This window comes from Spermophilus citellus, assembly GCF_964194105.1.
Source record: "Spermophilus citellus genome assembly, chromosome: 10".
Lineage (NCBI taxonomy): Eukaryota > Metazoa > Chordata > Mammalia > Rodentia > Sciuridae > Spermophilus > Spermophilus citellus.
The window spans coordinates 120,790,541-120,814,886 of record NC_138197.1 but is presented as its reverse complement, the minus strand read 5'-3'; the positions used below and the strand labels follow the sequence as shown (position 1 = coordinate 120,814,886).

The window sequence follows — 24,346 nt, the reverse complement described above, 5'->3', positions numbered from 1 at the left end:
CTGCATGCAGAAATGGGGCTGGAAACAGCCTGTATGAGTGAGCACTCAGTGCCATGGACTCAGGAAGAGGCAGGCCACCCTCGTCTCTGGCCACCGTGGCCATTTGTAACTGCTCTATACGCATCATTCTGGATCATTGAGAGTTAGTGTCCCCGGCCCTCTGCCACCCAGCAGGTGAGCATTGTGTTAGAGACCCACGTGGAGGTGAAGCTTTTGGTAAATCACATTCATTCAGATTAGGTCATATATTTGACACTTAGGTCCTTAAATTTACCATTCTGAATGAAAGGGATGATCAAGGTTAGCTGCTCCCAAGAGCAGAGAGAGGATGATGTCAGAGTATGTGAGGATCGGACACTGGCATCGGACACCCCGGCCAGAAGGAGCCATGATCCCTCCCTGACAATGGCACCTACTTTATACAGTTGTTGCAAGGATTGAGCGAGGTCATTCCTAGCAGGTAGGAGCCCTCAGTTATTAGCTGTGTCTTGCACATAGTGGCAGCTCAGTAAATCCAGCAAATTACTCAGCATTCTGCGAGTGGGGGTGTCTACAGAGGAAATGCCACCTCTTCAGGTACAGCCCCTCTATGAAGATCACAAGCTATGTGTCCCCATTCAATCTGTAGAGATGAAAGTCGTGATGTTATTTGCCAAGAAAGCATTTTCCTGTTGTAAGCATCTCACAAAATAATCTCCAGTTAGAGCAAAACCCAAGCTGGGAAGAGCCCCGCCCCCATCGTGGGCTGTGGGCTGAGACCCTAGTGACTCTAACTAGGTTCAGAGCTCCACGTCCTAGAGGAAAGATTCCCCGGATTTCAGGTTCTTAATTAGGAGACTGCTTCTAGTTGTAGGCAGCAGCTTTGGAAGCTGTGGCCGTGCTGGGGGAGCGGGGTGCACGTCCTGCTGAGAATCTGGAGTTGGCACTGGAACTGGCATTTCCTGTGGCAGTGGAGTCCAGTCTCCCAGGTCACTCAGGCCAAACTGATCTCTCCTGTCACTCTTTTTCAAAGAGGTTTTGCTTTACTATAAGGAAACAGTTTCCACAGTGTCACCAGTACCTTTAGACAGGCAGCACCGCTGGAGATGCTGCTCGGGCTTCCCAGTGCTAATGGCTTTTCAATACCACCCATACAGCAAGACGGGGCTGGTCACCACCACCTGGGAGAGACTTTACTTCTTCACCCAAGGCGGGAATCTCATGTGTCAGCCCAGGGGAGCTGTGGCTGGAGGTCTGATCCAGGACCTGGACAACTGCTCGGTGATGGCGGTGGATTGCGAAGACCGGCGATACTGCTTCCAGATCACCACTCCCAGCGGAAAACCGTAGGCCAGCGGGCACTATCTGGGAGGACAAGTGTAGTGACTCCACCCCTGCTGAAGGCTGCCGAGCTCAGTCCTGTGGGCCATGCTCCTTGCGAGTCCCCATCTAGGTCATGCTGACCTTTTGGGAGAATGGTTTATATTCTCTTTAAATAAGCACACGTGACCTATATATATGGGATCCAAACTGCTTCTTATAGGGAGACCAGAGAGGACCTATGTGTGTCTTCATAGAGATGACCTACTTGTGTAAGAGCAACAGAGGTAATTCTTAGCGTAGGTTCTGAGAGAAGGCGGTGGCCACTCCTGGCCTATTCCTGAACAGGCATCTGTGCCTCTGCAGTGGTGGTGCAGGCAGAGGGGAGGTGGGAAGGCTGCCTAGGAGTCCATGTTCCCAAATGAAATGGGAGATGTGAGCAGTGAGCAGTGTGTTCAGCCATAGCAGGATCATTTGTTAGCATGCTGTCCCCACATACCCTGGGGACCTTGGGCCCAGCAGAGGTCATGCTTTAAACATCGGCAGCCTGGGCTGGGGTTGTGGCTCAGTGGTAGAGCGCTCACCTAGTGCATGCGAGGCCCTGGGTTGCATCCTCAGCACCACATAAAAATAAATAAAGCAAAGGTATTGTGTCAACTACAACTAAAAAAAAAAAATTCTTTAAAATCATCGGCAGCCTGTGGTCACTCACAGTAGAGCCCATTCCGGCAGATCCTCTCTCACTTCTACAGTGGTTTTCAGTGCGCTGAGGAGCTCACAGCCACATGTGTGCTTCCGCGGGCATGGAAACAGAAGGGGGTGGCGTGGATGGCTCTCCTCCCAGATCAGCAGAGCAGTTCTAGGCATGATCTTCTTTCTGGCAGTGAGCTAGATGATCCTGCATTCTAGTCATAGTCCCCTGAGTTACTTGCCTGCTCTGGGCCTCTGTCCTCTCAAGTGTGAAGGAAGGATAAGACCCATTCCCCCATCTGCCACAGACATGAGGAACAAAGAAGCAGAGGCAGAGGCCCTTTTAAAGAGTTGAGGCCCTCGTAAAGGTAGGGCAGTACTGTCATCGCACTCCCTGGCCTTTCAGTTCTCAGTGCCAGGTCCTTTGGGCATAGGTGGAGGAGTGGCCAGGCATCTAGAGAAGGGTCAACAGAGATGGTCCTTGCTGTGGGAGCCCAGATTTAGGTGGAAAGATACGAGTCCCCCTCACTTTATAGATGAGGAAGCCTAGGCCCAGGGAAAGCAGGTGTTTATCCAAGACCAGGTGAATTGTCACCAGAGGCAGACCTAGCACCCCCCCCCCTTCCACCTGGTCATGCTTCCCCCCTGGTGCGGAGTTCAGTTGGCTTAGCATCCTCCTCAGGTAGCCTGAGACGGGGAAGCACTGATGAAGATGCATTTCCTTTCAGGGGAATAATCCTCCAGGCAGAGAGCAGAAAAGAAAATGAAGAGGTAAAGCTTTGACCGTTGGCCTTTTTCCTAGTGTGGTGGGTGGCTTTTGGATTGACATTTTTTTTTTACTGTCTTCTGCAGTGGATATGTGCAATAAACAACATCTCCAGACAGATCTACCTGACCGACAACCCCGAGGTAATTAGCATCTGCCTGCAGCTCAGCTGAAAGGTAGGCGCCCCCTCCTGGACTGAGCATGTCTCCTGTGGCTTTTAGGCAGTCGCCATCAAGTTGAATCAGACGGCTCTCCAGGCTGTGACTCCATTTACAAGTTTTGGGAAAAAACAAGAAAGCTCCTGCCTCAGGTAACTAAAGGACAAAAGAAAACTAGCTGTTGTGGAGCCAAACCATGTACAAGGAATTTGACACGAGATGTTAGCTAATCCTCAGCCCCCTCCAACCCCCACCACCACCCCAGGGGTGCAGTTAGCCCTGTTCAGTGGAACCAGTGACTGGCTGGGAAAGGTTAGGTATCCTGCCCATGTTCACAGGTAGAGCCAGGATTCAAACCTATCTGATTTCAACACCCCTGTCCATTTCCACTGGACCACACTGCTGCAGTTTGAGTAAATATTTGTGTCAAGGTCATGTCATTTTGCCCACATTTTCTATTAGCACACATTTTCTATTAGCATCAACAGTACCATAACCAGAACTAGTTTTCCTTTTTAAATAAGAAAATCATCTTGTTGTGTCTGGGTTACTACCCAGACGTATTCTTTATGTGTAGTGGTATTTCACATGTACATTTTTAAACATTTCTAGATTTTTCGTGATGGTTTAATACCATTACATCATTTATTATTGCCATTAGCCATTGAATATTTAGATTCTCTCCTTCCATTGTTTGCTGCTGTTATCAAGGTGAACATTTTCTTACATAACAGCTTTTCTCTTGAATACCATTTTAGGATTGACTTTAGGAAATCCAACCTTTTGTCTTCAGGAGAATCTCTACATGGCAAACTAGGTAGTAGAGGGCTGGCTTATTTAGCATGCTGGTGAAAGCGTGGCATCAAAGGGCAATTAAAATCCTGACTGCACGGTGTCTTTTAGACACTCTCTAAAGCAGCAGGAGCCCAGTGGTTACGTACCTTCCTAAGTTCACACTCCTGGCATTGGGTATATGAAGAGCGGTACCAGGTAAGGTCAGAAAATAGGTTTGAGCTTGACAGTGAAAGATATGTCCTGCTCAGAAGTGACAGGCAGTGGAGCAAAACTGAATGTTTTAAGAAAAGGGGTGACAATCAGAACCAGGTTTAGAGAGACCGTTCTGCAGCATTACGTAGGATAAACTGGGCAGGAGGTGGTGAGGAAAGTGAGACTCAGCAGGTGCTGGCAGTAGTACTTGCATCGAGCAAAACGTGGACCCTTCACAGCAGTGACAGGAATGATAAAGAGGCGACAAGTCTGAGGAAGATTTGGGTGCTTTAAGGCAGGCCTTAGCAGATTCCAGCAGCAGTGTAGTGTGCTCACGAGGTGCAGCTCTAGGGAAAGCGCCATGAGGAAGTGAGTGAGTAAAGATCTAGGAGGCGCAGGTGAGCCCTTCGGCCTTCTGTTCCTAAGGCCACGACATCAAGTGGCCGAAGAAGAGAGGTGCCTGCACGGCCTGATGTCCCTGAGTGAGCCAGTCAGCTGCTGGACCTTCTCTACTTCATTTGGTGATCTGAGAAACCACATGACCTCCACAGCCCCTCCAGCTCTAAGGTGCCATCTTCCTAGAGTGCTGATGGGTAATTTAGTGTCAGTATTAGAAGGTGTGATTTTTTTCTGGAAAGAAACTTGCAGCTCATTTTAATTATTCATTAACTTATTTTTCTCCTGTTCTACAATAAGTAAGTCACATTCTTAGAAAGGATTCTACAGAAGGGACACAGAAGAGTCCCTTGGGGGAAAGTGGACGACTTAGGGAGTCATGGAGGGCTGGGAGGGCAAAGTTAGAAAGGCAGAACCAGGCAGTCCTTGGGAATGGTGGCTTAGACCAGGACCATGGCAGAGATGAAAAGGACATGAATTTGGATTTATTTTGTAGGTAAGCCAGCCAGTTGACTTAACCCAAAGATTAAAGGGGTGACAGATGTGGCTACCAGATGGCTCCAGAGCTGTGAGGGGAGGGAGCCTCTCTTAGAATAGCTCATTAAGAATAAAGACATGCTTTGATGACAACAGAGGAAAGCAGCAAAGAAAATGTTTTCTTGGGAATAAACTGTCATTTACTTCTAAACAAATCTGCATGAAATTCCCTCACTCTGCAGTTATTACATACCTGCTTTAACAAGTACTGTGTGCCCAGGCCTGAACCAGGTAAACTTACAGAATACTGGGAAAAGGCAGACAACAGGTAGACCTACACTGTTAAAATGGGGGAAAGGACTGAGACACTAATGGCCAGGGTGCTGTCGTGGACAATACAGAGACGGCCTGTGCAGGGCCTGTCTGTGGAGGTGTTCAAATTGACAGATACAAGATGAGAAGTCACTGTCCTTGCAGCCAGCCAGAGGTGATGCATTCCTGACAACAGGTGTGACGAAGCAGGAAAGAGCTTAGCACATCTGAGAAACTGTTAGGCAAAGGAGATCATGGAGCAAGATGAGGCTGACCAGAAGGAAGCCACGTTCAGGATCTTGGGGACTCATGGAGGGAGGAGGGCGGACAAAGATGGAGAGGCAGAACCACGCAGACCTTGGGAGTGGTGGCTAGACCAGGACCATGGCAGACATGAAAAGGACATGGATTTTATTTTGTAGGTAAGTCATGTGGGACATGTGATGGATGAGATATGGAGTAGAAGGAAAAGGACAGTCAAAGGACAACCTTTGTGTCTGGTGGCAGCAGACACAAAGAGGAGTTCTGTTTGGGTCACGTTAGGTTGAAGAGGCTTTCAAGTCTTCCCAGTCAAGCATTTGACCAAGGATTCTGGCTAGAATGCAAGTCTGAGCAGGGTATGAGCCAAAGCATGAGAGATTGTGTGAGGCGAGCGGGTAGAGGGAGGAGTGGAGGCTCTGAGAGAATCCTGAAGAACTCCAACATCTGGAGTAGAGAAGTACCTCCAGAAAACCCACAAGTGTGGCACAGCAGAACCTGGAAGAGAGGGGCTTCAGGGAGGAGAAGCCATGTCCATTAGAGGTTAATTAGGATGATGATTACAAAGTGTCCATCAGAACTGGAGATCCCAGGTGAAACTTGTCGTGTTACTCTGTTCAGAGTCCTCAGTGGCTTCCTGTACTGGAGCGTCAAGTTCTGATCCAGCGCCCAAAAAACGTTAGCATTAAGGTCTTCAGTAACCTGGTCCCACCCTCACTTGATTGGGCTACCGCCCACTTGACACTCTGGGGAGCCAAAATCTTGGACTTTCTCCCTTTAAACTTCTACTCACATCACTCTCTTGTGCTTACTACTTATTAAATCATAGGTCCTTCATAACAACAGGATCAAAGAGCAGCTGTGATTCTACCACTGAGATTACTGAGGCAGCAAGGGGAGCTCTACCACTCTTAACTTAACTCACAGGTTGTCTAGGAACCTCATTTTTTTTTTTTCTGTTACCAATGGAGTTTAAAAGATCTCCAAGGTTCTCTTGCAGTGGCCATCTCCAAGCCTATGTAGTCCAACACATTCCATTCAGTCATTGACCATCTGTCAAATGAGTCTTGTAGTTTCACACAGTCATTTCTGTTCATTTGATGTTTTTATAACAAAAAGCTGTTATAAAAACATCAAATGAACAGAAAGATAATTGAGGGCTTTGTATGATCCTGACAATTAAATAAAAATATTGATATTCTGTGCCCCTCAAAGGAGTTTACACTCTAGCTAAGGAGAAAAGATTTTTCAGTGGTGAAGTTAAATTGTAGTATTCTGACACTGGAAGAAAATATGTTGGTACGTGATTAATCACTATGCAAATGACACGCTGTTTTTATAGGGTCCCCTCAGAAGCAGTGGTGGGGTTTGTGGCAGCGGGGTGGGAATATCACAGTGTTAAGCTCAGGGGTACCAGACTGGCTCTGTGACTTTGAAGACTCAGGAGCTAAAGACTTACAGGCTGGTGTGTGGGGGAGAGCTGGCTAATTGTTCTCTGAATACTTAGTAGGATACATGCAGTGAGGGCAGGCCTTGGGACAAAAATAGGGGGAGCACAGGGTTTTCAACATCAGGCACCCCACACCCCAGCTGGAGGCAGCTGCAAGGTGCAGCACTTGAGGTGTGGCTCTAGAGGAAGTCATCATGGGAAGGGGAGAGGGTTCCAGGTAATCAGAACCAGACTGATCAAATGCCAAGACACTGGTTCTCGTAGCTAACACTTTTTGAGTTCCTACTAACGGTCCCTACTTTTAAATAATTATATGACTTTGCTACAGCCCCACCCTCAAAAACCTGTCCAAAGGAAGAGGTACATGATATAACAGGTTGTAGTGTCAGCTCAGATTGTTGTGGGGCGATCTGAAGGTTTTTAGCCAGATGTGATTAGAGTGAGGGACTGAAATCTCCCTTGTATTTTTATTTTTAAAAGTCATTTGATTCCCTGTCCCCCATTTTATACTTCAGCCAGAACTTGAAAAATTCAGAAACAGAAAATGACAAGATTGTTCCCAAAGCAACAGTCAGTATTCCTGAAGCAGAAGAACTGATCGCACCTGGGACGCCTATTCAGTTTGATATTGTACTTCCTGCCACAGAATTCCTCGATCAGAACAGAGGGAGCAGGTATGGGATAAGGGAAGATATCTCTGGGAGAAAGTAGATTCGATATCTCATGTTCCTTCCACCATCACCACCAAAGGTCACAGCCCATTCTGACTTAGAATTCAGTGTATTCAGTGTCCTTTCAGCAGCAGCTGTCATGATTGTTGACCTTGGCTATTCCCCTAGGCGGATCAACCCTTTTGGTGAAACTGAAGATGAGTCATTTCCGGAAGCAGAAGGTAAGTGGCAAGTTTGGTGTGCTTATTTTTTCCCCTGCAGAAAATGATCAGGGTCATTGAAATAAGATGTGAAATGTCCTAAGAGGACTCTGATTTAGAATATGAACTGAAATTATGCGCCACCCCACACTGTCTTTGGAGCTCCTCCAGAGAAATAGGTTGTGCCTAAAGTCTGGTGCTCCTTGTATCTGGCTGTCTTTGTACACTATGTGTCAACAATCATAGGAAAAAAATCTTTCAATGGTGGAATGAGATGGACATTATTACCCTAGGTACATGTATGACTGCGCATGTGGTACAACACTACATCATTACACCTAGAGAAATGAAAAGTTGTGCTGCAACTGTCTACAATGAATCAAAATGCATATAAACCTAATTAAATAAATAATTTAAAAAATCTTTCAAATTTGTCTATACAAAAAAAGAAATTAGGAGCCAGGAATGGTTGCACACACCTGTAATCCCAGTGGCTCAGGAGGCTGAGGCAGGAGAAGCATGAGTTCAAAGCCAGCCTTAGCAAATTAGCAAAGACCTAAGCAACTTAGTGAGAACCTGTCTCTAAATAAAATATAAAGAAGAGCTGGGGATGTGGCTCAGTGATTAAGTGTCCCTGTTACCCCCACAAAAGTTACTATTAGAGTAACCATTTATAGTTTCCTAGTAATTTTTAAACCCTTAAGTTATTTTTAGGGACAGAGAAAAAAAAGAGGCCCTTCAGTTTAAAATAATGGGTGCATGAATTATTGTTCCTACAGAAAAAGTGAACTTTAAAAAAACATTCATTATCTTTCAGCTGTGGTTGCCATTATCCAGTTTTGTCAGATTATATGCCAATATCTAGAAGCTAATGTTGGAAATTCTTTAGGATCAATAAGTTATTTTGGTTTATAATCATTGTCTCGGTTATAAGTATGATATATGAGCTGAGTGAGACCCAACATCAGGTCTCTCTTACCACAAATAAAGCTGCCTCTATACGAAGCCCAAATAATTAATGAGTTTTCCAGGATCCAGTGGAAATGCTCTTGAGATTTAGTTCTAGAAGGACATTCACCTGGCACTTCCATCTCATAAATGGAGAAAAAGAAGAGCTTTTCTAGTCTGTTTAAAGTAGTTTCAAACTGACAGATGTAGAGAAAAGATTCAGAGCTTTTAGCAATACTAGGCTTTGAAAAGTCTTATTGAGAAATTTGAGTAGAAAGTTCTTCATAGAAAGCAAGCCTCAGGTCTTTGGCCTGTTCAGATAGGGTATCTGGCATTGGTAAGCAGATTAACAGCAGGCAAAATAAATGTGATTCTGAGCAGAATATGCTCTCTTGCAGATTCTCTTTTGCAACAGATGTTTATAGTTCGTTTTTTGGGGTCAATGGCAGTTAAAACAGACAGCACTACTGAAGTGATCTATGAAGCAATGAGACAAGTGTTAGCAGCTCGGGCTATTCATAACATCTTCCGTATGACAGAGTCTCATCTGATGGTCACCAGTCAAACTCTGAGGTACATTTGGTTTCATTTTCATACTCTCATGGCTGCATTTGATTCCTCTTTTAGGGCACATCAACCATCTGAAAAGTTAGTGCCGGAGTATGTTCAATTGAATTAGATGAAGATGCTACTCTTGTTTCGCCCCTTTCCTTTTTACATTTTATAAGATATAATATAAAAGATGCTCCCTTAGGACAAGAATTCAGTGATGACTGGAATTCCCTTATCTGAAATGCTTGGGACCAAAACTGTGTTGGACTTTTTCAGATTTGGAATATTTGAGGTGTTGGGGGATGGAACCCAAGTCTAAATATGAAATTCTTTTATTTCATATACACAAAGGTAATGCTATATTTTTAATAATATAATATTTTTAATAATATAATATTTTTAATAATTTTGTTCATGAAATAAAGTTTCATGGTGTGGAATTTTCCACTTGAGCCATCATGTCAGTACATTTCTGATTTTGGGCATTCTGGATTTCTAATGTTCAGATTAGGTATGCTTAGCTTGTACTATGTTTCTAAACATGCTGTTATGCTATTCTCTATGTCATATCTCAGCTTGAAAATGAAACTCATTTGAGAGTATGTTTATAAAAATTAACAATGAAAAAAAAAACCATGAATCTGCCTAAACTAGACCACTTAACTAGTTGGAATTGAGATAGTTTTCAGTGTTAATACATACCAAATTTTTATCATCCCTCCCCCAAAAGAGAAGGTAAATCATCTAATAATTTTTAGATTTGGTACATGTCTGACAGTATTTTAGATTAATTTTATTTGTTTCTTTTCATGTTTCTTACTGTGGCTGTTGGGAAGACTTAAATGATGTGTAAGACTTCATACTGTACTTCTATGAGACAGCACTCAATAACATTTGTTATTGGTTAGAGATTTTGATTGAAGATAGTAAACCGGGAATAATAATTCATTCCGAGAATTTCACAATGTCAAGTCTCCTTACTATGGCCAGTTATCAAGCCTTGGCCTACTTGTCTTAGTCTTGTTTTGAATAAGTCTCGTGGGGGCCTTTGGGAACGAAATACAAGCTTTAACATGTGATCTATACAAAGTACAGCAGCCCTATATCTTCCCTTGACTCAGACAAAAAGTTAAGTCAACTTCATCTATCTGATCACTCAACTAAAAGCATCCTAAAAACCTTTCTCTCCAAATTCCTAATCTAGTTAATCACTGAGATGGATCAACTCTACTTAAATACTTTTCCTTTCTTTCCCTCTCCATTCCTTCAACCTCAGCTTAATTCCTATGATCAATCAATACTGCTCATTTGGACTAACATAAATGTATTTACTTCTAGTCTGTCTTGTTGAATAGAACTTGCAATGGTTTACAGAAATATAGTAGGACAGACTCAGGCTGAGGCAAAATAATTGAAAGTTTCAGGCCAGCCTGAGCCTCTCAGTAAGATCCCGTTCTGAGAGCTGGAGATGTACCTCAGCATGAAAAGACCCCTGAGTTCAATCCCCACTACTGAAAAAAGAGAAATACTATAAGAATAATTGTTTCAAGTATACAAGAAAACAAAAATTTTTTTTAAAAAGTGAGAAAGTTAAATAAACTTAAATTGATACATTGAAAAACCACCCTCTGGCATTTTAAACAACTAAACGTGGACCTCTGTGGATTTTCCAATAAGAAAGCCACCAAATCTCTGGCTAAGGAAGTCAGTTCCTAAGCCAACCTGGTGGAGATTGAGTCCTGCTTTTTCTTCTATTAGGTGCAGGGTCTCTGTTCCAGTGCCTAAGTCTTTGAGTTGATTTTTGTGCAGGGTGAGAGATAAAGAGGTCTAATTTCATTTTCCTACATATGGATTTCCAGTTTTCCCAACACCGTTTGGTGAACAGGTTATCTTTTCTCCAATATATGTTTTTGGTGCCTTTGTCTAGTATGAGGTAATTGTACTTATATGGGTTGGTCTCTGTGTCTTCTATTCTGTACCATTGGTCTACATGTCTATTTTGGTGCCAATACCATGCAGTTTTTGTTAGTATTGCTCTGTAGTATAGTTTAAGGTCTGATATTGTGATGCCTTCTACTTCACTCTTCTTGCTAAGGATTGCTTTAGCTGTTCTGGGTCTCTTATTTTTCCAATGAATTTCATGATTGCTTTTTATATTTCTATGAAGAATGTCATTGGGATTTTAATAGGAATTGCATTAAATCTGTATAACAGTTTTGGTAGAATGGCCATTTTGACAATATTAATTCTGCCTACCAAGAACATGGGAGATCTCAATCACAAGATCGAATTTCCATTACATACACACAGCTCTGCAAATCTGTTTTTTAGATATACCTGGAGTTGTTACACAGAGATTGATTCACTCTAACCAAACTTAAGAGACCCAAGGGTGGAATGGATGCCAGTATTTTAACATACAGTGGTATACATTACTATTATAAAGTCTGGAATGCTTCTTACCAGCTGTACAGCCCATCTGCCTGTGATTTCTATGGGAGGCCAGACTATAAGAGGGTTTTATACCTGGCTATGGCATTTCTTAGCTGCACAACTTCAGGCAAACTTCCTTAACCTCTGTATCTCAATTCCTTTAACTTTTAAAATGAAAACTGTATCCACACCTCATAGTGTTGAAATAAAAAATAACTGAGTTAATATATTTAAAGCATTTACAACTGACTGGGACATGGAAAATGCTCAATGTCAGCTTCAAGAAAGGTAACTAAAACTTTGGCAAAAATGAGCATTTAGTTTCTGCCGTTCATTAAATCTGCCCTTTTCATTTATTTTAAACATTTTCAAATATTTCTGATGAACCTTACCCTGAGAATTAGATTATTATGAATAAAATCTTGTTTTTTTAAAAGCTTTTCTCAAGATATGTTCTGGATCTTTTATAGATCCAGGACATATTTTGACTACTCTAGACATATCTTGCCTACTCTAGACATTTCAAATATACGGAAATTATAACCATTGTTTTAAAAACAGATTTTTGCTTTCACCTAAAAAAAACTATACCAATTCCATAATAATTTATACATCATGTTAATTAAACTAACACAATATAAGTATGTAGGGGAAATTTACCTCTTTGTATTTAAGACAACATTAAATTCTCTAATGCAGGTTCCAAGATACATCAACCTCATTATTAAATGAAGCTTAAAATGTTGAAAGAATACAGTCTGAAATGCCTTGTTAAAATTAAACATAATCCCTCTTACATCCATCCTGAAAAGTATAGTTTTGTCAAAACCCCTTCATTCTCTTTTCACACCTACCCCCCCCCTTTTTAAGTTAAATTTAGAAGAAATTGATCCAGCACTTCAGGGGAACTAAAGTAGCCAATGAATGTTGGGAAGGAAGCTTGTACAGAATATGATCCATTCTGTTATACACTAGAACTCTCAAAATTTATGCTGCGGCTTTTTTTTTTGGGGGGGGGGGTAAGCACCAAAACATTGAAAATCAGTTCTTCTACTTGCTTATAATCTTCCACTATAGACAGCCTGAGTATTACCTACAGAGGTTCAAAAAAGGCAGAAACCACAGCACATGGTCTCATGAAACTGTTTTGCCCTGCCCTCAGCCAGACCTTATTTTTCATCTCTGAGGTTATTTGATGACTTCATTCTGAACTTCTACCTATTTTATAACCCCTCCCTCACCAGTTCCTATAAGTTTTTTCAACATTTGTGATATTATAAATCTCTTAAAATTGCAGGTTGATAGATCCTCAGACTCAGGTGTCAAGGGCCAACGTAAGTACCTCATCCATGTTAATGTTAGTGATTCAATGCCTTTTACCTCACCTTCTACTTTAAACACACCTAGGCACTTAATAATTTGTTAAATTAAATGACTGTCACTACTAGTACACTCTTTTTCATGACTTTTCCATAGAGAATAGCCTTATTTTTAAAATTCCAGTTGTTGTGATTACACATCTAACCCTTTCCCATCCCTCCAGTTTGAACTTACCAGTGTCACACAGTTTGCTGCTCATCAAGAAAACAAAAGACTGGTTGGCTTTGTCATCCGAATTCCAGAGTCCACAGGAGAAGAGTCTCTCAGCACGTACATTTTTGAAAGCAACTCAGAAGGCGAAAAGGTCTTGTTTTTTGTTTGTTTTTTAATATTAAGATTCTGTAAAATCTCAATCCAGACAAGTCCATTTTTAATGATTTTCTTTCTGCACTAGCCCCCTGTATCTAGTTGGTCATTCCTGTGCCTCCATCCAGGAGTTCAGACAGTGATAGTTCCTAGGAAGGCCCTACTAAATTAAGAAAACTGACTTGATTAAAGTTTTCCCATGGAACAAATTATATGTCAGCTAAAATAGGGTGAATGGGGAAGAACTATATTAGCAAAATAGTTTATTATTGTAAGGATATCATGAAATGTTAAAAGCAATTCCCCCAAAATTTGTTCCTTAAAAGAAATAATAAAGCAGAAAGTTACAGTAAAGAATAGTCTCAGAGAGCAAATCAAGGAAGACATCAGGAAAACACATCTAAGCTGTTCTTTTGTTTAGTATGAAAAATACTGACTACATCTGGTACTTAGAATTATCAAAGTTAATCTTCCTTTATTAAGTATCTGTTTACCATTATGTATCTGAACATGTAATAGCTAAATATACTTACTTCAGAGAAAAAAAATCCTATCAGGAATTTTAAATGCTGGAATAACTTAACTTTCCTGTAATGTTTTTTTGTATGGTACAAATCAGCAATAGGAGGTCAGGACATTTGTATGCTGGGACAAATCTCCAACAGCCAATCCTGTCTTTCCATGTGGACATAAACAGTGCCCTCACTATACTTCCATATCACATTTTTTCCTAAAATTTTTATCCTTTTCTACCTTTACCAAACATTACTTTTCTTGTCTTTTGCAGATATGTTATGCTATTAATTTGGGAAAAGAAATTATTGAGGTTCAAAAGGTAAGGTGGATTTTAGTGCTGGTTTAACAACTATTCTATAGACATTTGTACATTTTTCTCAAGAGAGAAAAGTGATACTCATTAGACAGTGAGACCAAATTTGGGATTTTCTTTAAGCATTCTAACCACCAGACATCTTTGATCATCTGTTTCCATGTTCACTGGTAACATATCTATACTTTTTAATTAATAAGTATCATTGCTGCAGCTCCTGCTTTATTAATTTTCTTGCTTGCATACTAGTTGGCTAGGTTTCCCATGAGGTGGGTACCCACCATGCTCTACGGCCTAGCTCCTTAGAGGACAATCATAGGCCCAGCAGCATTGATAGTTATCACCTGGGAACTTATTAGAAATGAACACTGTCTCTCACATTAAGCAGCTTACAGTCTCATCCAACAAATTTTTGAGAACCTATTATATAAAAAATCCTGGAATTATAGTAGTGAAAGGAAAATATGGTCCTTCATCTAGGGGTATCTTTAAGTCCAGCAGTGTCTAGAAGAATTATATTACATAATAGAAATGTTCTAGATCTGCATTATTTAATATGCATACTGAATGTGGCCAGTGAGGAACTGGATTTTTAAACTTAAAATATTTTACTTTAAAGAGTAAAATGAAGATACCTTTTTAGTGTAGTCAGTGCTTGAGGAGGGTGGAAGACCTAAAAACTTGAAATAATGTCACACACTACAAAGTTAGTATTTAATAGTATAGGTGAGAAGTTGACACACTTTTTCTATAAAAGGTCTTTATCTTTTAGGCTTATTATCTTCACAGCCTCTTTACTCTGCTATTGTAACAAAAGCAGCCATAAGCAGTATGTAAATGCACAGCTGTGCTCACATAAAACTTAGTAACTAAATAAATAGTGAGCTAAATAAATGGCCATGGTTTGTCAACTCCTGATGTAGACTAAAGACAGAAAAGAATGGGGTTTAAAGACAAAGAAGACAAAGATTTTATGAGGGAAGTTCCTGTATGGACTCTCTGGAAAGCTAATTATGGGTACATAAGTCATATTATGACCAAGAGGAAAATTAGCCTGGACTCTAGAATAAGTAATGCCTTTGAGTTTTTTTTCAGCAAAGTGAGGAGACCCAGCTGAAAGCCCACATTGACAAGAGTCAGGAGGAATGAGGTTAGGTAACAGAACACATTGAAAGCCAAACTGAAGGGGTTTAAGTGCATCTTAAGCATTTTCTTTTTTCCTTCTTTTAAACTCTCCTAACTTCAGGATCCAGAAGCACTGGCTCAATTAATGCTGTCTATACCACTAACCAATGATGGAAAATATGTACTGTTAAATGATCAATCAGATGACAATGATGGACATCCAAGTGAAAATAGAAGCGCAGAATCTGAAGCGTGACTCACTGGGGCCTGTGGGGGAAGCACGCACAGGAAGGAAAGCTACCTCCTTAAGGGTTTTCAACTTCTCTGATGTATAGGCACACTGACCTGGCTTCAGAATGCTGACAATCGTTTATGGAATGTGCCCCTTGATGCCTTGATACTGAGACTTGGGAGGGAAACAGTTAAGAAAAGGGTGACAGCCTTCCTACACATCTACAAATGTTATTTTAGGTGCCTTGTGGTAAGTCTTTTTTCCTTAGATTGCATTGCAGTGCTCACAATGAAAGCTATGAAATATGCATTGTTCACTTTATTTGAATGTCGTCTCTTGAGTTTCTAGTGTCTATTTTAAAGGTGGAAAAAAGTAGCTTTACAAGTTGATAAATACTAAGTATTTCCAATTAATATAATCTATTTTTATATTTTACTTAAAGCTTATCAAGTGCCTGTCATCCTGAAGGTTGTATATTTATAATGCAGCATTACCATGTGCAGTGAGGTGACAAGCACTGCTTTGAAGCCCAAGTACCAGTAGAGATGCAGGTCTAGTATTGGCAACTATGTTAGACATCATGCAGTAAAAGGACTAGTAGATGAATACTACAAAGAAAGTTTTATAACACAACCTCACTGAACCAGCATTCAGAAGTTTAAGGTCCTCTTAGATATGACCTTTTAATGGCTATTCAGGATGCAGCTCTATCAGTTCCTGTTTCTTCTGAGCCAGACCCTCCTCAAGGAAGGGGTCAATTAATTTTTAAAACTCACTTGAAGCACAGCTGGTCGTGGGGCTTGGTCTTAAGTTCCTATTTCTACCCCAATATTTCTTGTTCCAAGACTCCCAGATCCCTCCTATCTATGAAATAAATATAAGATCATGAATTGGTACAGTGTGTTTAATTGTAACCAAGTTCAACAGACTATCATTTTTGTAATTAACCAGCAATAAAAATTACCATTCTGTTTCTTTCTTTTGCTTGCTGTTATTTTGTAGAATATTTCCTGGAAGGAAACTAGAGTCAGTTCTCTGGATATAACAATTTAACAAAAACAAAACAAAACACCACTAAGGTTTAATGAAATCACTGTAGAGGGGACAGCTCATCAAAAAGTAACTATTCAACATGAGTATTTTTTTTAAATGGGGAATTAATAAAACAACCTTTGCAGCCCAAAACTAAGTTAACTTCATAGGGTCTATTAGAAGAATCACTCCTGTAAATGTGTACACCATCAGAGACATGGATAGCTGATCTAAGCCAATATGAGACCATTAAGTGAGTTCTAGATTCATTCTAACTGTAGTAGATCAGTAAATTCTCAGCTGCAAAAGCCACAGTCCCCCCCCCCCATAGACTTTTTCAATGGAGGAAGGTATGAAGTAGAGAATCTCAAGTCTTGAACAGTTAGTTACTAGGATGGAAACTAAAGCATTGTTAATACTGTGGCTAAAATAAGGAAAAGATAAAAAGTCTGAAATTCAGCACCTTAAAAAAATTTTCATCACAAAATACAAGGGCTGGGGAAGAAATTCAGTGACAGCACTTGCCTAGCATTGTGTGAGGCTCTGGATTTAATTGATACCCATCATCATCAAAAAAAAAAAAAAAGAATGAAAATATTAACTAAGCAAAGATACAAACCAAATATTCAGAATATATAAAGTATTCCCAAGTATTTTAAAAACGTACAAAGTCATGAAAGCATTTCATAGATTAAAAACTATACTATAAAGTACTCAAACAGAATTGTGCTCATTCTCTCATAATAGAAAGTGCAAATTAAAACCGCAGACATTTTATATTCAACAGACTGCAAATATTCAGCTGTTGGAAGGGAAAGGAGCAATGGGGAGTCTAACCCACTGCTGAAATGAGAGAACAGTGTGACAGTCTATAGTAAATTTGAAAGTGTGCCTGTCCCACCACTTACCAGTTTCAATACATGCTCTAGGACATGTACAACAGTGATTACAGCAAGAATGTTCAATAGTATCCCAAATGTGAAAACCCCAATGTCATCAATGGTACAGTAGGTTAAACATCTACAATCACTAACAATATTAGAGAAGTAAAAATAGGATATAGCTATGCACCAACATGCATTTCAAAAATCATACTAGAGTCATAAAAACATACAGTGTAAGATGCTATTTGTGGTAAGGATAAACATGCAAAACACTACATTATTTAGGAAAATACAGAAAGGTAATAAAACTAAACTAAAGCAACAGACCTATTTCCACCAAACCCTGAACAGTAGTTGGGGAAATGCTGGGAGGGAGCCTCTGAGGAAGTGGGAACAAGTGTTCAACCAACACCGTCACTTCCCAAGTAGTAGTATTTAAATAGGTCATACATATTTTTAAATAAAAATTTTAATTTAGAAACCAGGTGATCTGCCCTTTTTCTCAAATTACTGAATTGTGTATTAATGCAAATAGAAGCCCTGTGAAAAATTAATGAGTGCCAAATGAATGGTGGGAGTATAGGAAATGGAACCTTTTTAGAAAACCAGCTATCCTCACCAGTTTCGATTTCCATATGGATTTCTCCATCACATACCCATAAGTCTGCCCTCTTATGACTGCTTTTAGGGAAGAGCAAGGCCTTCTTCACATTTACCACTAGCCTAGTCACTGAGCTAAGAACCTAGACTCGCCACAGTTAAATACAGACTGCTTTTCAAACTCCACCTAAAAGAGTGATAATAGCAGCTAACACTTATATACCAAATGCATTTCTACCTAAGAGTACAAATCAATAAGCCATATAAAATAGCTAAAATGTAAAATATAAAGTGTTTTATATAAATTAATCCTCAAAATCCCATGAACTCCTTATTTTTACTATTCCATCTTGTGCCTATATAACCTCACAGGCAGCAAATCAAGATTCACATCAGTCTGTCCTTGGAGTGTATGCTTCTAACCACTATGTGTTACGTATATGACCTCAGAGATAAGCAATTACCAAATATTTCTTAGTACTAAGCTGTGAAAATTATTCTGATATTCAGAAACTATATCAAAGTATCTTTATTTCTACAAAAATTATTTAAGTACTTTAAAATTGATTTTATATCAACAGATACTTCTAGGTATAAAAGTTTCCCCCCTCCTTAATGAGGGCACTACTACAGAATGCTTCAGTTTACATATATCTTACATACATTATACAATGTTTTAGTTCTTAAAGATGATCCCAGAATTATGACATCAGACATGCATCAATGGAAAGATAAATTTCATCTATATTCCTGAGAAATTTATCTCCACTAATGGGAACTCAAGAGATCACTTAGTTTTAAGTGGTAATGAAGAGGTAAGCTATCAAAATAGGGAAACTACTTACTGGCCAAACTTTTTATATACTGTACTATATGTAAAAATTTACTTTTATATAAACTATAACTTTGCCATCACCATCTCAAGAGTTCCTTGTACAATCTAATTTCTATAGATTTCCACTTATTCTAGATTTCTCTTTTTTATCTGAAATCTTAAAAACCTATGTAATTGTTCCTAACACCTAAAAGCTTTGTTTAAAAATTATTTTTATACAGACAGATACTTCTAGGTACCTGTCAGCTCTCCCTAAGCCAGAGAAGAGGTGATACTGGATGGGAAAACTGCAATGAGCAACCCTGAAGGATGAAGTATCTTCCTCCAGTACACAGAGCAGGCTTTTTTTACTATTTGCTATATAAGTCATGGATTTCCTAAACTCAGTGGTCTTCAGGAGTAACAAAGCCCCTAGGCATTAAAGCATCTGTCAGGATCCATGAAACATTTCCCTATGGAATTTAAGGGAAAGGGGGACTGATGAAAATACGCTGGTGCTCATATTGCCTGCATTATTGTCCCTTTGGTCAGCATCCATGACATCATGGCAATCAAACGTGGTAGCCTGCAAGTAGGGTAAAATCACATCCAAGATCCTTATACCAAGAGCATATGTAAATTGTGGTTTGCATTGACTTAGTGGCAAACCAAATAAATAATGTTAATCTCCACTGACAGGAAAATAGTTCAATAAAATGGTGCATCAATACCAAGTAGTGGGGTGATAGACATCTGAAACTTCTGCAACCTGAAGCTGGAAAAGAGAATAGTGCCAAGATTTTTAAAGTCGCTAGGCATGGTGGCACATACCTGTAATCCCAGTGGCTCAGGAGGCTGAGGCAGGAGGATCACAAGTTCAAAGCCAGCCTCAGCAAAAACGAGGCACTACACAACGCTGTGAAACCCTGTGTCTAAGTAAAGATACAAAATAGGGCTGGGGATATGGCTCAGTGTTCGAGAGCCCTGGAGTTCAATCCCCAGTACCCATCCCCCAAATTATGAATTCATACTTTCAGCAGAACCAGCATCAAAAAGTAACATGAGGGCTGGGGATGTGGCTCAAGCGGTAGCGCGCTCGCCTGGCATGCGTGCGGCCCGGGTTCGATCCTCAGCGCCACGTACAAACGAAGATGTTGTGTCCGCCGAGAACTAAAAAATAAATATTAAAAAAAAAAATTCTCTCTCTCTCTCTCTCCCCCCCACTCTTTCTTTAAAAAAAAAAAAAAAAGTAACATGATGTACGTGGTAGTATTATCTTTCCCACAATTTTACAAATTTAATACCTCAGAATAAAAAAGGTGGCAATCAGACATTTCTCTAGCATAATGTTTAACAGGATTGTTATCTCTTGCCTTCCAATGTAGTATTTAAAAGGCTCTTGTTTATTACTGTTTCACTTCAACCCATGTTTGTAAATAGGATTATAGTTATTTCTAACATATTAAGCACTTCATACTTAGGATCCCTTTCCAGGATTAGGATTTAAAATAAATTCATGTTGTTCTTTTTATTTGAAAATATCAAGCTATTGGAAAGATCAAGGATGGATAAAGGAAAGAAAACAAAGGTTCTTTTCCTGGGATAGACAAAATCCAATCCCATTATATACTTGAAATTTTTTGCCTCTGGACAGCTTGCAAGCATTTTTTCTTTGAGAGATTCCGTATATTTTATTTGATTTAAGGGGACCCAGAAAGGTAAATGTTAAGAACTACTGGTTCAAGACATTCAATTTTGAACATAAACATCCAGGGGAAGGAAAAATTTAAAATTATATTTATTAATGTTTTATTATACATATTGTATTTTCTTAGAATTGGGAGAGGGAACCCCCACTCAAGTGAGGTAACAAACTTGCCATCCTTTACAAAATTTAATTTGAACTGACAATGTATGGTTAGTCCTTAATTCCTGAGAATTTGAACATCATTAAGTTTTCTGTGAACTTATAACAAATGTTCACATTAATTTTTAAATTACAGTATGTCTGAAAAAATATTAACATTAATATGTTAGTAAGAAAAAACATCCAAGTGTATATATTAACTCAGGTGGGAATATACTGAAGCCCTGTTGCTCTGCAGTTTGATACCATTTAAATACTTTTCAGAGATTTTATTTCAAGTATCTGAAATTATAATTTCTCCAGACTGCAGTGATGTTATTTTGAACTAAAGGTGAAATAATAATCTGTTACTTTCTTCTCAATTGTAGGTATCCAGGGAGTCAGCATGTGGCCTCTAGTATTGATAAAATGATTAATTTACATATGGGGATAATCAAGAGATGTGATTCTTTTAATCACAATTTCTATCCCCATTGAAGGATATAATTTAGAAAGTTAGAGAAGAAAAACAGAAAACAATACTGTTGCTATGAAATGGTGACTAATTTGATACAATTAAATGCAATATCATTAATATAAACATTTATAATAATGAAAATATAAATTATCAAATTATCAATTATGCAGCATGCTTTAGGGCCATTTCTACAGTTAGTATGAATTAAAAATATCAAATGTCTTTAATCTATCCATTGTCCATAATTTTTAAGCCATGTTTACATAATAAACATAAAACAGTTTCTACAAATTCTGTTTCTTCTGACTTTAATAGGGAAGGTATTTATCTTGGGCTGGGAAAGTTTTCCTGACCCTAAACCAATGAGCACAGACAGAGCACTGAATACCCATTCCAAAAATGTTAGAATTTCTTCCTTGCAGGATTTATCCAAAGAAATGTTTAGCAGGCAAATGCAACAGAAAAATCAAGCATTTTCCCAAATGATATTTGTATTACATTTAAAGTTTTAAATTTTCTTTTTCACCATAAAGGTATTATTTTATTATATTTAAAAAGGCCAAGATTAAACCATATAATTATTAACTAACATCTTTACAAAAATAAAGCCAGTAGCTTGCCAGGAACTAAAATTTACTCAAAAATCTTTCTATATTCTTAAAATCAGGAAGTGATTTATTAGAGTTTTATTCTCACAGTGGTAATTTTTTAAAAGCCTGCACAGTGCAATTATTTAATCTTGTATTTTAGATTATACTTGATATGAAGAAAAAGCCTGCCCAAACCATCAGGATTTCAATTTAACCTAACATAGAAGAAACCTGAGTTTAGATGTAGAAACAATTCATTCAACTTTTTTTGATATCAACCAGAAGTGAACAAGCAGGATTCTATGGCTTTATCTGACTTTTGAGTATTAAGTAAATCTTAAAGCAGTTGTTGGAGGTTAAATGTTCCCAAAGCAATGTAAACTAATTACAATGTCTCATCAAAAGACATCAGCAGCAGCTCTTGTGAGTCACACGAAATTAACAATGAAGGATCATCAGTTATACTGTACACAAAGGGTACATAACACATTTGTACCTCACCTCCAGTATCAAAGTCGTCTTCACATACTCTTTTTGTAAGAATATTGATATGTATGCTTCATAAATTTCAGGTTCAATTCCTTTTTTTTTTAAGACATGTATTTACTGGCTATATAGTATATGCATTGAATTTCCAATGACTTGAGATAAAGACCTATGCAAATATAAATTACAAACACTTGTAGACTGCAAGAGATCTGAGGTGACATTTTAGGAATCTGGATTTGCCAACAAATAATTTTTCCTAGAAACATCTTCTAGCCTAAAGTCTAGGCAAAAGTCAACTTTTAAAATCTTATTCTCAACCTTTGAAAAGCAGAGCCTTTGTAAACAGAATGGCTGAACTTCAGAGTACTGCCTTAAGAGTTGTCATAACTAAAATATTTTCCAGAGATGTGACCCAGGAAACAATTTGATGATAGCTTACAACATCCATTTCACTGGCAAAAATATTAACACAATTCTGATGATCTCATACCATCAATATCACTTCACAACAGGATCAGTAGACACAGTGCAATCAGACAGGTCTCCATTGCTTGTTTTAGTTTCTTCTAGAAGTATGAGTGAAAACAACAATGGTCATATTTATGTCCAATTTTAAAAAGTGAATTAAAACGTAAATAAAATTTGAAAAGAGCAATATTGTTACATATCAAATTAAAGGTTGTATCCATCAAACTTTTCTTCAACATAACAAATTATAACTAGTTTTTGTTTTGTTTTACATAGACCAAATACTAAGCAAGTTCTGACTGGTTGTTAATGGAAATGCAGAGTTGAGAGAGAGGAATCGCAACTGGGGAGGGACTTCAAATTGAGCATCTTTTTCCTGTGGAATCTTGGTATCTCTCATCTAAATAGGTTATGCTCCCTCCCCCCACCACTTCTTCCAGTTGAACCAAGAAATCACCACTACGGTGCACTGCCAATACTGACAGAGATGTGGCAGCAAACTCACATATTAAAATTGTCCAGAATGAATAACTTTCCATTTGTACTTGTAACTTACTTTTTATAAACAGCTTTTTACTGTCTAGGATCAGAACAAAATCCTGGCATTTTGTGCAAATGTCATGTGCATATACTATTTAACAAATGAAAATTATTTGACAAATGTACTTATTCAGCAACTGACATCTCTGAGCAATCTTTAGCTAAAATACAGTTAAGAAGTGTAACTTGAGCATGTAAGTGATATACATCAAACCAGAACCCTAGAGAGTTCTTCAAGAAAAAATCAAAGCAAGGAATCCTACTGCCTTGAGACTACAGTGGTTTGGTGATTTTGTTTTAATGATTCAGGATTTAAAGCAAATGGTCTAGTCCATCTGCAGTTTTTTCCAGTCTCCTGCACTGAAAACAAGGTTCCGGCATCACAAAATGCCTAAGCAGAACCTAAGCACTCAAGTTTCTGCACAGTTTAGATTATATTAACTCAAATTCTTCCAAATCTTTTGCCTTGAAAATGAACCTAAATGGAATTAATTTAATAAATACTAAATATCTTCCAGATAATAGTCTAAAATAATTTTAAGCATGTTTAATTCTAATTCATGAATTAAGTAAATTTCTTTTCAACTTAAATACAGGCATTAGTTTTTTTTTTTTTTTAAAGACTTATTTCTAGGTCTATATTATTTTCCAAAAGAAAAAAGGAAGCTAGAAATCTGACCCAAAAATGGTGTATTCATGTCTACAGTTAAAAAGAGATTTATTGTTTTTTTCCAAATTCAAGTCACTCACTGACCTTCCTTTTCTTTCTTTTCTTGGTTCTCTTCAGCTGCAGTCTTGTCTGCTCTGAAGAAAATTCTTGCACTGCTCAGTGAGAAATAGAGCAATTCAAATTCCTAAATAAACAAATTTGAAATAAAAAGGAAAAATGCTTATTATCACAAAATATCAAGAATAAAAGAAACAAAACTAAAAAGAAAATATTTGTACTTTAATGTGTCTTATTATATTAAAACCCTCTGGCATAAATCATAAATAAACTTAACTAAGTAGCCCATCCATTATTAAGATCTGAATCAAACAACTTTCAAATATCATTAATCCTAAAATATACCCTATATTCATCTCACTTGTTTAAAATGGGGTTTTCCATATGGATTATGGTTTTCAGATATCAA

At 38.6% G+C, this 24,346-nt stretch overlaps 2 protein-coding genes across 7 annotated transcripts in view; one reads left to right on the top strand and one right to left on the bottom strand.

The window, feature by feature from the left end:
• Positions 1-24,346, top strand: part of APPL2 (adaptor protein, phosphotyrosine interacting with PH domain and leucine zipper 2) — a 60,011-nt gene that overhangs the window by 32,338 nt on the left and 3,327 nt on the right. The window contains exons 11-22 of one of the 5 annotated variants that reach the window (XM_081311403.1): positions 1,137-1,325; positions 2,718-2,760; positions 2,842-2,898; positions 2,977-3,065; positions 7,309-7,467; positions 7,633-7,685; positions 9,011-9,185; positions 12,895-12,931; positions 13,141-13,281; positions 14,071-14,118; positions 15,208-15,262; positions 15,359-15,464. In XM_081311403.1, coding sequence (XP_081167529.1) covers positions 1,137-1,325; positions 2,718-2,760; positions 2,842-2,898; positions 2,977-3,065; positions 7,309-7,467; positions 7,633-7,685; positions 9,011-9,185; positions 12,895-12,931; positions 13,141-13,281; positions 14,071-14,118; positions 15,208-15,261 — 1,045 coding nt within the window. In that variant the 3' untranslated portion in view covers position 15,262; positions 15,359-15,464. Of the gene's footprint in view, positions 1-1,136; positions 1,326-2,717; positions 2,761-2,841; positions 2,899-2,976; positions 3,066-7,308; positions 7,468-7,632; positions 7,686-9,010; positions 9,186-12,894; positions 12,932-13,140; positions 13,282-14,070; positions 14,119-15,207; positions 15,277-15,358; positions 16,822-24,346 lie in introns of those variants that run through there. The other 4 variants (XR_014024208.1, XM_081311405.1, XM_081311402.1 and 1 more) reach the window with 4 other exon arrangements.
• Positions 20,580-24,346, bottom strand: part of WASHC4 (WASH complex subunit 4) — a 61,936-nt gene continuing 58,169 nt past the window's right edge. For both annotated transcript variants that reach the window (XM_081311400.1, XM_081311401.1), the window contains exons 32-33: positions 23,965-24,064; positions 20,580-22,768 (exon numbers count right to left, since the gene is read on the bottom strand). In XM_081311400.1, the coding sequence (XP_081167526.1) occupies positions 22,701-22,768; positions 23,965-24,064 (168 nt within the window). In that variant the 3' untranslated portion in view covers positions 20,580-22,700. The remainder of the gene's footprint in view (positions 22,769-23,964; positions 24,065-24,346) is intronic.